This window comes from Phaeoacremonium minimum (genome assembly GCF_000392275.1).
Source record: "Phaeoacremonium minimum UCRPA7 unplaced genomic scaffold PA7_03_scaffold_610, whole genome shotgun sequence".
Lineage (NCBI taxonomy): Eukaryota > Fungi > Ascomycota > Sordariomycetes > Togniniales > Togniniaceae > Phaeoacremonium > Phaeoacremonium minimum.
In genome coordinates this window covers 186251-204503 of record NW_006921512.1, presented here as the reverse complement: position 1 = coordinate 204503, position 18253 = coordinate 186251, and the positions used below count along the sequence as shown (strand labels likewise).

The 18253-nt window shown below is 47.3% G+C and overlaps 1 protein-coding gene across 1 annotated transcript; it reads right to left on the bottom strand.

Moving 5' to 3' along the window:
* Positions 1-7673: 7673 nt before the first annotated feature.
* Positions 7674-8045, bottom strand: UCRPA7_8789 (putative carbohydrate esterase family 3 protein; the record flags this gene model as incomplete). The annotated part of the gene is made up of 2 exons (XM_007921299.1): positions 7674-7922; positions 7983-8045. 2 exons carry the CDS (start codon positions 8043-8045, stop codon positions 7674-7676), a joined length of 312 nt encoding a protein of 103 aa, XP_007919490.1.
* Between the last annotated feature and the right edge of the window lie 10208 nt (positions 8046-18253).

Here is an 18253-nt window from a genome sequence, read left to right as displayed (position 1 = left end):
CTGGACCTCGTTTCTCAGTGGCATGACGAAACCGAAAAGTCGCTAAGTGACTTTATCAATTCATCTCCCTACTGTTTAACTCTTGATTTCATCCGTGTTCTCGGAAACAACTTACCAGATGTCCTTCGCGGAATGCTCCCCACAGTCATTCAAGAAGCACAGCAACTTGAGACCTTCCAAAAACACATGGCTCGGATTTCTCGTCAAATTGCACATCGCTATCCACGAATGAAAATTCTAGGTCTCACAGACCCGGAGTTTGGTCTCACAGAACATATTCTAAACGGACTTCAGGACTCGTTCATTTCCTACACGATAGGCTCATTACCAGAGAAGAACCTGTCAAGCAGAATGGCTGACTTAGAGACATTTAAGCGGAAGGTTATCACGCAATATCTCAACTTCACCGAGAGTTTAAACAATCAACTCCCAGATAATACAGTATATGATATGATTGTATTGTCAACCTCGATCATACGAAATCAAAGCATAGCCGCAGTTCTAAAGCAAATTAGACAGCTGATGAAAGCAGGAGGGTTTCTAATTCTGATAGATGTTTCTTTGAGCCCACTGAAGGACAGGCTGAGAAGATGCGCTGGTTTTAGAGCTGAGTTGGACGGCCTGCTTACTCCACCGGATTGGCCTGACGCTCTCGAGGAATGCGATTTCGTCCGGATGGCAAAACATTCGGACCAGTATTACTCTCCTGGCTACTCGCTGATTGTGCGGCAAGCAAACAGCCCGAAGAGGCAGCTTCTACAAATCCCACAAGACATGCACAATTCGAGAATCACGGAGCATCTGTTGGTCATTGGCGGTAAAAGTAATGCAACCGCGAGGCTTGTCAAGGATATTGGACAACTTCTAAGATCTGCTTGCGGTACAATTTACTTTGCAACATCTCTCGACGATATTGATCCAGGTCTGGCGACCTCGTGCACAGGAATCATTTTACTATCCAATGTTGATGAGCCGCTCTTGACAGGAATGACCCCAGGGCGTTTGGGCATGCTCCAGTCTCTCATCCGACCAGAAATGGTGATGTTATGGTTGACTGAGAACGCACGTACCAATCCAGAGCAGGCAGCCTCGTTAGGCCTAGTTCGGACCCTGTTAGCGGAAACTCCTGGCCTGGCCTTAAGGGTTTTGGACCTCGACGACATTGACAACCGTGCCAACATGATTGCTGACGAGTTCACTCGGCTCACGGCAAACCACCTGGGAGACGAAATCAAGCCAAGCAAGATCCTCTGGACTAATGAGCCAGAAGTGTATATCGAAAATGAAACGCGATTCATTCCACGAGTCCTCCCGTACAAGCCGGCCAATGACCGTGTTAATGCTTCACGAAGAATCGTCACAGATTCGTTCAATACCCTTCAGACGCCTATTGAGATCATCCCAGTGCAGACCAAGGATGGATCTGCTAGATATGAGACATGGAAATCCGCGATTGACATCAATAGGACTATCGACCCCGGCTCAGCCCTCATCCAAGTTCATTATTGCTCTTTGGATGTCATCAATGTGGGCTGGGTATTGCCATCACATGTCTACGTGGGTAGAAATTCCAGCACTGGCGAGATGGTGACGGCTCTAGGCAAATCGAATGGGTCTTTCGTGGCAGTCCCACAGACATGCATGGCCAAAATTCCTCCAAATATCGACCACACTACATTCATTGCAGTATTATCGAGAATGCTCGTGGCTACTACGATTGTGGAGAATATCAGCGGACAGCCGATTATTTTGGTTGAACCTGATGAACTCTTCACCTCATGCCTCCGGGCTGTCTTAAAACGCCAAGGAAGTAAACTTCTTCGTATTAGCACCAATCACCGTATTACCAACAAGTTGGATCAGAGCAACATTTTCCTCCACTCACGAGCTACCTCTAGAGAGGTTAAGGAAGTCTTCCCCCCTGAAGGAGCGACAATATTTGATTTCCTGCCTGACACAAATCCGCTGTCACAGACGATTCTTGAGATTATGCCTGATAATTGCCAATACAATTCTCGGTACTCTTTGATGAACTCGGAGAAAATCTCAACACACGGCGACTCACAGATAGTACAGAGCTTATGGGACAAGGCGATACTTGCAGCCATTGAGATGACAGCAACCACGAAACATAGAGGCACCACATCAGACCTAATTTCTGTTATGTCTCTCCTCCAACAAACGGAACTCACTACATCCTTCCAAGTCGTCGATTGGAAGGTTGACAGAGTAGTGAAATGTGTCACCAAGTCTCTAGTCGAAACCAGACTATTGCGACCTGATAGGACTTACATCTTGATTGGCTTGACAAGAGACATGGGCCAGAGCCTCTGTAGACTGTTTGCTGAGCATGGTGCACGTAACATCGTCCTAGCAAGTCGGCATCCTAATACATCACCAGTGTGGAGGGACGAACTCCGATCGCGAGGTGTCGACATTGAGATTGATAGGCTTGATGTCACGACGCTCGCTGATGTTCAATTTTTCAAAGACAGACTTGCGAAGAGGATGCCGCCTGTCGGTGGCGTCATAAACGGTGCTATGGTTCTGGATGACAGAGTTTTCTCACAAATGGACATGGAAACTCTCTCCCGTGTCATGACACCGAAGACTACTGGATCAAAGAATCTGGACCTCGTTTTCGATTCTCCAGATATTGAATTCTTCATTATGACCTCTTCATTTGCTGCTATCGGAGGACATGCTGGCCAGTCAAACTATGCCGCTGCAAATATGGTAATGTTGCTCAACGAACCTTGCTTAAGAAATGGCGACTAATCCATTGCAGTATATGAATGGTCTCGCTGCCAACCGCCGCAAGCGCGGGCTTGCCGGTTCTGTACTAAACATTGGGGTTATCTACGGTTTAGGGCTTCTCGCTCGAGAACGACAAGATATATATGAAGGACTCGAAAGAGACGGCTATCCACCAATCTCAGAGCGTGATATTCACCATATGTTCCTTGAAGCTATTGTCGCTGGACGGCCGAAGCCTGACCAAATCCTAGACCTGACTACGGGATTGAGCCGATACCGTATCAATGATCCCAGACCCTTACATTGGCATCGAGATCCCAGATTTTCTCACTACACAGTCAAGGAAGAAGACGTTAACAGTCCTGGAGTCAACTATACTCACCAGGGTCAGAGTATCAAAGAACAAATACGAGGATGTGTAACAATCGACGATGTCAGGGAGATATTGGAATCACAATTCTGTCGCCGCTTAGAAAGCCTTTTACAATTACCCACAAACAGTATCTCCGGTGACCATAACATTTCGGAACTGGGAGTTGACTCATTGGCAGCTGTTGAGGTGCGCGCCTGGATTTACAAAGCAACCAGTAAGGACGTTCCGGTGCTGAAGATTCTGGGACCCGCAACAATTATGACATGTAAGGCTCGCTCTATTGAACTCATATATCCAGGCTGACTATTTCAGTGTGTCACGATGTCTCGGAACAAATCATGGCCGACAGGGTCCATGAAACGACTGCTTGATGCAGTCCCTGAAGAACATAATCAAGTCATCCTTCGCTCCTACACCTAGTTTCAGGTCCTTTTACGGAGGAGCCGTGCAAGATCCACATTTGGTGGCTGAGAATCTTTCACCGTCAAGGGAATCGCATCTGAAACATCCGTACCATTCCAATTGACAGACCAAATGCCATCCGTATCAGTCGGTAGTGCATAGAACAGCGTTTCCCACTCTCCGGAAGAGGCGTCCAAGATCACCACATGGCCATAAAAGGTGAAACCGGATGTGATGATATCATCGGATGCGGAGTCGGATGAAGCGAGAAACCCGACTTGTTTGGATGTTGCTGTAGGGCCAGGAACGTAGAACGTTGAGTTGGAAAAGGCTTGACTGCTCCCCGTGCTATTAGAGCTGGCCAACCATGTCGAGCCCGAGTCAACAACTAGATTAGGTTCTTTAGCTATCCTTCAATCGAAATTTCGTCAACAAGCACAACTCACATGAGACGGAAACTCCGGTAGAGTTGCCTATAGTCACATTCGGGGAGCTAGCTATATAAGCGAGTCCTGCAGAGAGTCCCTAGTCAGTAACTTGATCCTGTTTATAGAGATAAAGTATTCATGAGCACACCATTTATTGATAGCAAAGGAAAGCCTCCAATGCCGGAGTCGTCAGAACCGTACGCAAAGAGGCTAAAAGTATCTCCTTCAGCGCGACGAGACAAAGATGCAGCAAATGTAGTTGATAGGGCTGCTGAGATCGCGATAGCCGTTTGGCAAAGTCGAAACACGAACATGATGAAGATCAAAGTAGTGAGTTCAATGTTGTAGACGCTGGTCCGTCTCGAGACTTTTCTTCGTTTAAGCGATTGTATGACTGGCGATACTCGAACAACAAAAACAGCAGCTTGCTGAACATTTATCTCCTTGGATTCGTTTCTTCATTGACAGACTACTTGATCGCGCCCATTGGGTGCGCAAGTGACTCTAGAGTGGCTGACGAGTACAAGCTAGCGAGTTCCCCGTCCATGACGAGGCTTTGCTGAACGAATTCATGCATATCAAGCATTGTCCCGCTAACTAGCGCCGGCATTTGGTTTTCATCGGAACTTGAATTGGCTGTGTTGCCCCACAACCCGATTTGGACTCCATAGCAAGGGGCCATTGTTGTACGTGTCGTTGAAGCTGTGCGCGTGTCGCTATAGGAGAGGATTGATTGATCTGGCGCCTCAACCCGAATGAGGATGAACTCCGGGCGGCGCTTGCCGCTCGCTTGCCGCTTGGGCGAATCGATCAAGTTAGTCGTAGAGGTATTTTCCCGAAAACGAGCCGTTAGAGGTTTTCAGCAATGCAAAGCATTGGGATAAGCATCCAGTGCCATGGATTGGCCTTGCAGATGAATGAACAAGGTCCAGGGGTTTGTTACGCGTCGACAATGACGAATGGTTCAGCTTCCCCACACCGTTTGGGGACAGAAAGGGGTTAATCAGATAGACTGGACGAATTTGGAAAGGGGTCCGAATAAACACCCAAAATTAGCATTTGAAACAATTGAATCTCCGCTATTGGACAACCGGATAATGCACAGTTACAGCGTAATAGCCTCAGCCTCCATATTCGTCGATGTCATTCATTCGAGGCTCGTTACGCAAACCTATAGTCTCCATGGCCATAATTTTACTATCACTGCTCATCGGACTATGGCTCCATTTGTGCTGCTTGACATGCGATCATTCTCCGAAATCCCCATCGTCTCTGCAGAGCACCACGAGACGGGCGAAAAACTTAAGCTCAATGAGGCTCAGCACCCCGGCAACTACACCCTGGGCCACGTACGAAGCCCTTCGAGAGGCCTCGCAACATCATGCTTCTGTGAATGCATTGACGGCTAGACCCTTTCGGGCGCTGTATAGCTAAGCGATGATCTAGCTGTTGGGCGGTGCAAGTGGAGTTTTGACGTGTCAAGCATTCGTGTGCTCCATCAAGTAGGACGAAGCTCAAGGAACTCCTCCACGCTCTTTCGATTGACTCATGACTACATGTATAAGTACTCAAGTCAACAACGCTAGAAGATGGTGAAGGCTTGTGTCATCATTCACTGCCTTGCTTTCACTCAAACCCTGACATCGTCTATCCTTTCTTTTCTTGATAAAACTAGCCATGCTTTCGTGTGTTTTCTTTCCAGTCTTGCTTAGCGGCCTGGTCAATGCCACTCCTTTTGGCTTCCCAGGCCTTCCCAACCTTCATCCTCGAGCCTCGTGTGACGGGAATACCGCCACTACCCGGACTGAGTGGTGTGATTACGACATCACTACTGATTATTACAACACCGCTCCGGATACTGGTGTTACCCGGGAGTACTGGCTTGAACTGACTGATGTCACCGTCTCCCCGGATGGGGTTTCGAGGACTGGTAAGTCGCTGATTCTACTTTAGACGCTCATTGACTTATTGTCAACAGCTATGGCCATAAATGGCACGATTCCGGGCCCTACAATCTTTGCCGATTGGGGCGACACTGTGACGGTTCATGTCACCAATTCTCTTTCAACCAGCACAAATGGCACTAGCATTCACTTTCACGGTATTCGCCAGAATTATACTAACCAGAATGACGGTGTTGTGAGTATTACTCAATGCCCAACAGCGGTAGGAGACAGCATCACGTACACTTGGAAAGCCACGCAATATGGATCAACATGGTATCACTCACATTTTGCCCTACAAGCTTGGGAAGGCGTCTTCGGCGGCATCATTATCAACGGTCCAGCAACCTCGAACTATGATGACGATTTGGGGATGCTTTTCCTCAACGACTGGGACCATCAGACCGTTGATGAACTGTACATTTCGGCGGAGAGCAGTGGCCCGCCCACTCTTGATAATGGCCTTATCAACGGTACAAATGTGTATGGAGATGATGACGACAGCTCACAGACGGGGTCTCGATTCTCCATGGGATTAGAAGATGGGACTTCATACCGTCTTCGACTGGTTAACGCTGCAGTTGACACTCATTTCAAATTTTCTATCGACAATCATACTCTGGAGGTCATTGCGAGTGATCTGGTCCCGATTCAACCATACAACACTACTGTTCTCAGTATCGGAATGGGTAGGTCTCAAAAATCCAAGGCTACCATAAGTTGACACTAATACCGTTCAGGCCAGAGGTATGATGTGATCATTCGAACGACTGGAATGTCCTCTGTAGCTACCGACTTCTGGATGCGAGCGATTCCTCAAATTGCTTGTTCGGACAACGATAGTACAGACAACATCAAGGGCATCGTCTATTATGGCGACAGCGCGGGAACTCCGAGCACTACAGGCTATGACTACACGGACAGTTGCGATGACGAAGATGTTGCCGACCTCGTCCCTTATGTGTCCAAGACTGTAGACTCGGCTGCCGTTCAGGACAGCGAAACTGCAACTGTTGGAAAGAACTCCGACAACCTGTTCCGTTGGTATCTGAATAGCACTACTATGGTAGTCGATTGGGCTGATCCAACACTACTACAAGTGTACAATAATGCGACCACATTCGACACTTCTAACGCTGTAATTCAGCTTGCCGAGGCTGACGAATGGGCATACATTGTCATTCAAACAACTCTCGCGGTACCGCACCCCATTCATCTACACGGTTTCGACTTCTTTGTTCTTGCACAAGGTTCTGGGACGTACTCATCAAGCACGACACTGAATCTTGATAACCCTCCTCGACGCGACACCGCAATGCTGCCAGCCTCCGGATATCTTGTCCTCGCTTTTGAGACCGACAACCCAGGCGCGTGGCTAATGCATTGCCACATTGGTTGGCACACATCGGAAGGCTTTGCACTGCAATTTGTCGTCAGACAAAGTGAGATAACCAGTCTCATAGATTACGACACACTAAGCGACACATGCTCGACCTGGAGTTCGTACGCAAGCACAGCGAGCGTTGAGCAGGACGACTCGGGGGTATAAGTGACTGTAGGCCTAAGTATCGGGACTGGAACATTTTGTGATAAGTGAGTTGGTAGACTATAGGAATGAATGCATCTAGCAAGCATGATACCATAAATATACACAAATGAATGTCATACAGCGTACACGATAAGGAATGTGACAGAATTTCCGTACTATTTTCAAGTTTCTTCGCTATCATGAGTCCGATTATTTCTTTTGAAGAAATTGAAACGGTCATCTTATACACCTGCCAATGACTGATTTACGTAGTTTAACAAAAGAGGGGTAATTCTGGACTGAATTATCCTGTCACCAGCAATGTTGGGGTGCACCCCGTCTCGCAGGTCAGATGTTGGGAAGCCGGTGGTGCAGTCAGCAATAACAATAGGAGAGTCTGTGGAGTTGAGACCCTTCGCCCAGGCAGGAATAGCGCTGTTGATAGCTTGTATGCCGGAGTTCGAAAAAGACAGAGGGATGACCAAGTCGACCTGGGCAAAAAGTTCAATTAGCTATTATTATTGTTAATCACTTAGAAAAAAAGCACTCACAATGATCTTCATCTTGGGATTTGCTTTGCGCATAATCTGCACCATCTTGGTATAGGCAGCCATAATGTCGGTTGTGCTTCGGCCTTGAGAAACATCATTTGTGCCCAACATGAACATGACGATATCGGCTGGTGTCTTTTGAAGCCAACCCTCGAGATATTGATTCGCTATGTTTATAGCAAGCCATCCACTGTGTCCTTCGTGGTGCTGATCCCAATTCTTTGTTGTAGGTTGACAGTTCTGTGGATTACTGTTTTGCGAACCAACGTACTGAACTTTATCGGCATAGCCAGCAGCAACAAGATCATCCCAGACGAATGCACGCCAGCATGTGATCTCTGTGATGCTATCCCCAAGAGGCACTGGCTCAATATTAGTTGAGGCTTTGATCTAGTTGAGACATGAATCAGGTTACCTACTGATGCGAAGTTTATTAGTCTGCGCGACAGCTGGACCAAAAATGGCCGCCGAAGCCAAGAGAAAACTGAAAACATGCATAATGAGACGATTTGTGGTTAAGAGACGATTTTCGCCAGCTGGAGAGTCTCTACGTCTTGCTTCAAGCTGCTGTCAAAGTGTTGTATAAGTCGGCGGAAAGATGCCTTTTGTACCTGGGATGTTCATAGTTGCTTGTGATAATTCGGAATGAAGGATCGCTCGTATGGATGGATATCACTGGACGTTAAGCAATTCCATCTAACCGGAAATATTCATTCAATCTAGGTGCAGAGAGGGGCGGTCCAAATAGGGCTCGGATGATGAAAGGATCTCCGTAGAAGATATTGGCCATTATATATCTCAGAAATCCAAGGCGGCTCCACGCACGTGGCTTCGATAGGTTCTGCTATAGCACGACAAAGTCTTAATAACCAAGTTTGCGGGGGAGACAGGCAGTCCAAATAGCCTGAAACTCACCAAATCGCTTGCGACGTCAGTTTCTGAGTCCAATCGCAAAATGAACCCGGGCACCAAGATCCGTAGCATCTCTAAATTGAATCGGTACAAGGGTAGTATAGGCCACGTTTTCGGCCACGTTTTCGGCCACGTTTTTGTCAAGGATGCCACGTGGATCTGCGCGCTTACAGGCAGCCAGGCATCGGAGTATTCCCCCTTGCTCGACATAATAAACAACACTGCCGTAAACCAAATCACATCATATAATTAGGTGTGTTTCAACCTGTAGCTTATCCCACAAGTTCCTATCTCGAAGAATCGCGTGCAAGAGCGTGTTCGTATCGAAAAATGTTTCAATTTTCAGCAGTCTGATACGAGACCGTCTACGATCTAGCGAACAAGACGAGAAATGGAGTAAACGGCTATCTCGTTTGAAGTTGGCTCGACTCCATACGGGTTATTAATATTGCTTCGTCAAATATCGAGCAATCTCAGAGAATCTGACTGACATTCTTCCTTGGCAGCATGATCGGGCGCAGACTATCGTATCGAAAAGAAGGCTTAGGTAGCAGATATGTATATTGCATCCTTCTACATGCCGTACAAGATAATAGTCATTCAACCGCCACCCCGCTCTTTTGTTTGAGTAGATCAAGCTGTCGGAAGCCATGTGAAGCAAGCTAGGGCTGTCATGGCCGCCGGCAAAAGCATTCTGGGCAGGAGTCTGGAGCCATCAGTATACGCAGCCCATGCAAAGCAATGACGGGTCGTCATGCGACCCACTACGGTTGATGCAACATGCAGGAGCTTAGAACACCAAGGAGCATCATACTGTCCAATCCAGGAGCTATACGCTCAGAGAGATCATGGTCAGGATATCCCTAGCCAATGAGCAATCACATTGATCCTGTATGAATGTTACTTCAAGCGATGCAAATCGAATATGCTTGCGATATAATCACTCAAAGGCGGTTTATCACGACTAAAAGCATCGGCAATATGATGTTATCTACCCGGAAGAAAGCCAAGAATAAAATATATGGATGATTATTAGCTTACGCACCCTCATGCCAATGACTACTTCATGCAACTCCAATAGTTGCTAACCCGATGGCCCTTCTAGGTTTGCCGCACACTTCATTGATCTCTTAGCAGCCATATTGACCGGTTGATTGCACGGTGCATGTCCATTCAGATCGAGCAAAGTATTGTTGACTGCACAGTATCTATTCTTTTCGCTTAAAGTTGCAAACATTGACACGATGGGGCGCCTGACCTCGGTCTCGAAGACAAATCGGCCGGGAACACACAAGCGTGATCCTATCCAGGTAGTGGACACATTTAGCAAACTTTAGGCTGAAAACATTTAAGTCATAGGGTCCCGGAGCATCCAGAAACCGAGAGAAGTGAGGTCTCTTCGTACAGCATCGCATCAAAGCTACGACAACGCACAAGATAGAAGATGAGCGATGTCAGTCGGAGCGACCATGCTCGGAAGAGGTCGCGTGGCCTTATGTCATCCTAGAACATCGTTTAACACCAGCTATGTAAGAAGATTTGCACTAGAATCGGCCAAACTTCACCAAGTCCTTGTAGTGTTTGTGACATGAATCGATGGTGATAATCATCCAGAATGCTCCGGATAATGAGACTCTCGACTAACATCAAAGGTGACATTGATTCCTAAAGACATGTTAACATGCCGTATTCCATTTGGTCGCTGCGGGTCTACTTTGAGCCTGGGAGGAATGGTTTTCCCCACGTCAACAAATGCCACGCCGTTCCTTTTTATCGGACCGCACAAAATTTCGGGGAGGTTATACCCAATTGATACTATACCTAGGCAAAATGGATACAATCTCAATCTCGCACAAAGCCTCTCTTCGTCATCATTTCAGCCTATGAATTTTTGTCACGACGGTTCCGAGCAAACATGATATTACTAAAGTGTACTCATTAAGCACGTCCCGCGCTTGGGGCTTGTTGACAGTACTCGTCCAACTAGCTTTGTTAAATTTGAAAATAATCTGGAGACCTGTTGATAGCGATTATTACTTTTTTTTATTCTTTTTCTTAGCACATGACTCTATGAATCGTTCTTTCATTCCACGTCGAAAGATTGGGGCTGTCGCCGATGTCGATAGCATCGCGCCATCTTTCCAGTCTTGGAAATGGTGAGCTTACCCTCTGCAGCATGATGCCAACACTTCCACACATTTTTGACCCAAGATCATTGGTTTCACTCGCGGGGAAAATCACAGCTGGCATGTATTCATTGGTTGCATCTCTCAATCAGGGATACGAGAGTGGTACACGATAAAACCGCAACAGCTCAACCCCGCCTCAATTCAGTTTTGTTCCCTCATTCTTGGACAATCGATAGAATGTACCAGTTTCCAATCACACAGTCAATGGAGATTCAATAGACGAGATGTCTCTACGATTATGGTCAGAGTCAGTCTCTTTTCTTTTAAGGATGGCTGTGATTGCAACAGCCTTTGGACTCGGCTACTCATTATGGCGCGGTTGGAAAGTTCGAATGCTCTTTAGAAGACTGAAATCTCAAGGCATCGTATGTTATCTTCAACATCCTAAAACATACAGACTCTCAGGGCATTTCACGCCGCTCGATGTTTGGTATCTACTTTCTTCTATTCTGACTATTGACTAGCCTGTCATGGAACATTCACTATTACTAGGCCATCTACCCATTCTCCGACGATTGACATCTTCCATACCGTCCGATTTCCACCCAAATTACATACCCCAATTCATCGTCGAGAATTGGTCAACACTCTTTCCGGAGCAAAAAGAATGCCCTGGGGTTCTTTACCTGGACACATGGCCGTTAGCACAACCTATCATTTTTACGATCGATAGCGAGTTTGCATCACAATTCATGCAAGAGAGCCCACATGCCTTACCGCAAGCAAGAATGTCTAAGTCCTACCTTCGCCCATTGACTCATAGCTTAGACTTATTCTCGATAAACACTGCCGAGTGGAAAACCTGGCGGGCCAGGCTCAACCCTGGCTTTAGTGCAAAAAATATTGTCACTTTACTTCCTGAGCTACTCGAGGAGGTCTGTGTTTTTGCAGATCTACTAAGGGATCGAGCAGGACCTGACGGAGAATGGGGTGAAGTGTTCCCTTTAGAATTACTCACGACGAATATAACTATGGATGTGATCGGAAGAGCGGCGCTGTAAATACCTTCTCCTTATGTTCACTGGTATCCAGCTGATGAAGTCTAGGGATCTGCGCTTGAATGATCAAACATCTGGTCCGAGCGACTTATCTAAGTCTCTTCTAAGACAGTTGAATAACTGCTATTTCTACTTCAATCCTTTGCGCTGGGCTGATCCGTTCAGGCGCATGTCGATTCGTGAAAACACGCGCATTATGCGCGACTTCATGTTACCTCGGATACTGCAACGATTAAATCCAGAATTTTTAGCAAACAAAACAAATGTCAAGTCTGTGATAGATCTGGCTATCAAAGAATACCAAAAGGAAATTGCTACATCAAAGATAGATCCCCGCAAGCCTAGCGAGGGATTCATCAATAGCGTAATAGCTCAGCTGAAGCTTTTCATGTTTGCTGGCCACGACTCTACAGCAACATCAATCTGTTGGCTTTTGCATTGTCTTCAAAAGAACCCAGTAAAATTGAAGAGAGTACGGGCAGAACACGAATCCGTGTTCGGGGCAGATCTAACAACGATCACCTCGCAACTTAAGTCCTCTCCACACCTGCTCAACTTACTCCCATATACGCTTGCATCAATTAAAGAGTCTCTTCGGCTGTTTCCGGTAGTTGGCGGAACCCGTGATGGGTCTCCAAACTTCAACTTCAAAGATAAGAAGTCGAACATGATCTACCCTACCGAAGGCTTCCTGGTCTGGGATGGCATTCGTGGAGCGCAAAGGGCAGAACACATCTGGCCACGAGCAGGCGAATTTATACCTGAGCGATGGCTAGTGACCGATCTAAATGATTCACTTCACCCAGAAAGAAATGCGTGGCGGCCATTCCTTTTGGGTCCACGGAATTGCATCGGTCAGGAGCTCGCCCTTGTGGAGATGAAGTTAGTTGTGCTACTCCTCGTGAGAGAGCTAGAGATCGATTGTGCTTGGGAGCAATGGGACAAGTCAAAGTAAGTAAGCCCATCTCTATCAAGCAGGCCGCCGCGCTCCAGAGTTATCTCGGCCGTTTTCATGGAAGATCTCTAATTCAGCTTCATTAAACTAGTGGCAGAAATATGAAGGAAGGACATGTTCTGCTAGAAGGCGACAGATGTTATCAGGCTGGCCTCAGTACACCGCATGTGAAAGATGGCATGCCTGTCCATGTACGCATGCTACCGAGTGTCAGGTAGAACGGTGAGACTAGAGGCAACATTCGACGTTGTACAATAACACTGTAGGCCTTCTAGTATATACATGGAGATAAGTCTTACATGCAACAATTGGAAACGACACAGCATCCTCGAGCTTTCATAAGATCTGTATGATAGAAGAGTGAGAGGCTTCGTTTGCTTGATCGAGGCATCAAAAAACTTCCTGTACAGTTAGTCTTGTGACTGCGTGAAAGGTGAAGTAGGCCTCCCAGGGCATCCCCGCATTGACGGGTAGTGCAGGGAACAGGGATTTTCTAAAGATACACCTAGATATGAGGCATTAAGGGCATAAGAGGCCAGATATCCACCAGGGATAGTACGCTAAAGAACCGCGCACGGATCTGCGGGGAACAGGCTATGAAACGGCACACTGGTTAATGATACGGGATGAGCACATACTGGAGAGGTTTCGTGTGAGTAGATTGATGCTGCTCATCTTGGTAACTTTCATGGATAAGACGACGTACCCGGCTCTTACTTACTGCTCTAAATGACATAGAGTAACCAAGGAATAGAAAATGCTGGAAATGTTAGTGATGGCGAAGCTCTAGAACTGAGCAACAGTAGCTCACTAAGAAAACGTGCGGCACTAATGCGTTGCGCTATCAGTCAATAGTAACGTTATGCTATGAGTCGGGTGCGTGTTCGCAAAACTGCAGATTGTTGAAGCTCCTGCGACCCACATAGGGGGCGGTACCTCTCATTTGAAGCGAGAAGCTGGCTAAGGGTTATCGCCTTGTGAGGCGCGCATTGCGGGGACATTTGGGCACAATTGGTGACAAGTGCAAGCTGCTTGGGATGCCATATCTAACTTCTGATAGCTACTAAGCTCGTGAACAAGCCCGAAAACAGCATTCCTCGATATGGGTTTGGTGGCCTCCGCATTTCATTTGTGATTGTGTGATAATGCTAGTGATGATGTAGATCTACGTCGCGATTTACTCGGTTTCCAGGTCCTTGAGACCCGGATTTCCACCACCCGCCGAGATGCAGGAGAAACATTGCACGTGCAGGTTTGAGGTTCGAAACAAGTGTGGTGTGATGTCCAAGCTTCTGCATACCTCATTAAGATCGAGCCTCATCTCTCAAAGTTGCTATATTACTGTGATCAACAGCCAATCTCGGACATCTGAATGCTAGCCAGATCCTCCTAAATCATGCATGTTAACAGGGCGCGCTCAGTAACCTTCAACCTATCCAAAAGCTATAGTTTAGGAGTCGTAGTCCTTTCAAATGCAATCTTTGGTCCTTTGGGATACAAGGAGCAGCTGTAGTCGTCAATGTTGCCTTTGTTGATCTGGTTTGCACAAGATATCTAAGAAGATACGCATTGCTGGCTGAAATTAGAAGGTCGGGAGAATTGATAGAAAATTGTTCAATAGCAGGGTTGAAGGCTTGAGCTCGCATGGTCTGTCGAAGCCAAATGCTGCATTATCATGGTACCCACGTGCGATGTCTACTGGCCATTGCTTTATTGAACAAATGTCTCTCGAGGTGGAAATTTGGACGACTTTATCTGCTTGAGGTCTCTAGAACCGGAGCCAATGGCCTACAAGTTGAGTGCCACGATGCGCAATGGGAGCGACCTGAGATATGCCTAGGCTCCGGGAAACGGCGTTGATTGCCGGGCGCGGTTACATCGCTTCGGCAGACCAGCAAACCCCCGCCGGTCGTGATGACCGATCGGGTAGCTGGCCGTTAACCAAGAATTGAGGTGATAGGACAGATTGTTTACGCGTCTTCTGGTCATCCACCAAACCCTACCCAATCCCCGAGGTCATTAACACTCAACCTCTATAGTCGATGAAGCTGTCCGCGGGCTGCCGCTGCATCACCGAGCCAAAGGTGTTTAGAGAGCTACAAATGTAGGGCAGCCCGTGGAACTTTTCCTACTGAATTTCCCATTTATCAACAGTATGTCGAGCAACAAAATCACATAATGCTCCATCACAAAATGTGGACCTCATACATAGGTGTTCTGTTGTCCGCAGCATGTTTCACATGCCAAGCACGGGCCCAGGATTCCGGCGACTTCACCGTTTTGTCCATGAATGTCGCAGGTTTGCCAGCGATCCTGCAGGACAACGATGTTCCTGGCGATAAAACAACCAACTCGAAGCTTATTGGTTCATACTTTGCGCAATATGGATATGATGTGATCCATGTCCAAGAGGTAAGGCTGATACTGCCGGCATTAGGGTCATGTACATGACCCAGTGCTCAGCAACCTCTACTGCTGGTTCTTGGGTTGCTAACTGTGATGGTCTAGGATTTTAACTACCATGCTGCAATCTATGAAACCGATGACCACCTTTATCGTACAGCAACCTCTGGGGGTGTCCCTTTCGGGTCTGGCCTCAACACCCTAGCCAACTTCAATTGGACTGATTTCACTCGTGTCGAATGGGATACATGCTCCAATGCCTCAGGCGCTGACTGTCTAACCCCAAAAGGTTTCACTTTCATGCGTGTGGCGATTTCAAGTTCGGCAAGCACATCAGTCTATGTGGATTTTTACAATCTCCACACTGACGCAGGCACGGAAGCTGATGACTTAACGGCTCGTCAGGCGAATATCCTCCAGGTGCGGGACTACATTGCCACGTGGAGTGTCGGCAATGCAGTTGTGGTTTTCGGTGATACAAACAGCCGCTATAGCCGCACGGCTGATACTGGCATTCGCGAACTCTTAGCAGATGGCCTCAGCGATGCTTGGGTGCAGACCATCCGTGGTGGCGTTGTGCCTACCGCTGAAACCCTTTGTGACAACCCTTCGACAACCGACTACTGTGAGACAGTAGACAAGGTGTTCTACCGGTCTAGCCCGCTTGCAACCCTGACGCCTGAAGGATTTCATTATGCCAGCACGCTATTCCTTCAACCTGATGGCAACATTCTCTCGGATCACAATCCTGTCAATGTAAATTTCACTTGGACTGCAGGCTCTCAAATTCGCCAGTCTGGCTTTTGGGGCGGGCCACATGGAACTTGGTTTAGTGATGTACCCGTGCTAGCTGCCAAAAGCACACCGAAGGTATCTATCATCAGTTTCCGGGGCGCCAGTCGATTGGATGCAGTCGGGTTGACCCTCGCAGACGGGACAACTGTAGCCCATGGTGGAAGTGGCGGGACTTCGTACTCCTTAACCCTTGGAACAACAGAATACTGGACCTCGTCAACGCTGTGCCAGGCTCAGTACAACGGACACACTCGCATATTTTATATCCAAGCCAGTACGAGCACTGGCCGGACCTTGGCTGCTGGCACTTCAACTAGCGATTGTGTGACGTTTACCGCCCCTGTTGGTTTGCAAATTGTGGGCTTCCTCGGGCAGGATGGTGATGAAATAGATCAATTGGGGTTTTTATACGCACCACAATGATGTACCATGATAATAGGAATAAAAGTCCAATTTAATATTTGGTTTTAAACAAGAGACTTGGTTAGTGTGTAGGGCTCGCTCCCTTGCCAAGCACAATAGAAACGAATCTACCTCTAATATATTTATGACTTAAGCTGCTTTTCATAAATTTCAATTTTCTACTTTCTTTTCTATTCCAAAGTATAGCATTGAAGGGTCGCTTCTCAACTCTCATTATCTCTCTCGGCTCTGATCTTGAATACATTGTAGGTCGTTGATGTAACTTGTATGATGTATTGGACATTATTACTTGTTCTGGCCAGTACTCGAAGCTGTAGGTTGGAGTGTCGTCCCATAATTCCGATGAGAAGATCAGCAGGGCTGAAACGGAGGATGTACTGAATAAACAAACAAATTTCAGGGACATTATGGAGAAGACTATATGGTTGAGATATCTTGTTTCCTACTTTGGCTGATCCAGCACTTCCCCTCTCAGTTGTTATTAAGTCGGACGATCTCAACATGATTCCATTTATAATAGCCATGTTAACATGCACTCAAGTCTGGTCTCAAGTCAGCCCGAAGGCGTCCTTCTCATCCCTCTTTGCAGCGTACAAAAGCCATTCTAAACTGTGTCGCTTATTATGGGCTGGGTATTACACGCAGTCACTCCAGACCTAGTTTGAACAGGAGGCTCTGGGTGGTGTCTTGTCCTTTCAGTTAGGTCACATCAGATTTAAACATTTTACAGTGATGTGAACCCAAGATAGTTACACTGCCGGACGCAGATCTGTAGAATCAAGGGTCAGGTATTACTTCGATTTCAGGTCGAGGAGTTGATACTCAGACGTGTAGAAAGCCACACTGCCTGGTGTGACACAACCGGTCAGGTTCGGGAGGAGATAAGCGGCTGCTAAAGTTTGGCGCGAGCCCTTATTATGTTTGAATGGGTAACAAGAACCAGTAGACTTAGTAGGCGTCAATACGGAAGTGGCTGCCATAGCCGTGGGGAACAAAAGCTGGAAAGGATGTCCGGATTTTTGCCCCTACCACTGCCACAGGTTCGGTCAGCCCATAGGTTGCCATTGACCATGTACCACGGGTTCCGGAAGACTTTCCGGGTCCTGCTGCCATGCTCACTATAATAACACAACGACTTCACGGCACCGGATGTGCATTCGGAATGCGACGATCAATCGGATCCAAGAATAGCCTCCCCAGTCAGTTGAAGCTATGCAATAGCTTCAGACTTTGGTTTGGGATTTTATAATCTTGCCGCCGTAGTTTGAAGACGAAGTTCGCAGTATCGGAAAGCTCACATACACACGGTGAAGAACAGACGAAATAAGGCCAAAGGAGGCTCAGATGCATGAATTCACCCCTGAACCTACACGCTTCCGGGAGAGGCTTGAGCATTCTGTGAAACGCCTCGAGGCTGCTCTGTGAATATTGTGAAACCATTAGCCAGCCGCCTCCTCCGATTGCCTCGCAACCATAGTACCGACGCTCGTTTTTCTGCAGTGATGTGGCTTTGTGGGAGCTTTGGCTTTTCTTATTGCTTATGGAGAGTCCTCATTGACCCGGCGGCGTCGACTGTTCCCCACGCGACGCCGTTTG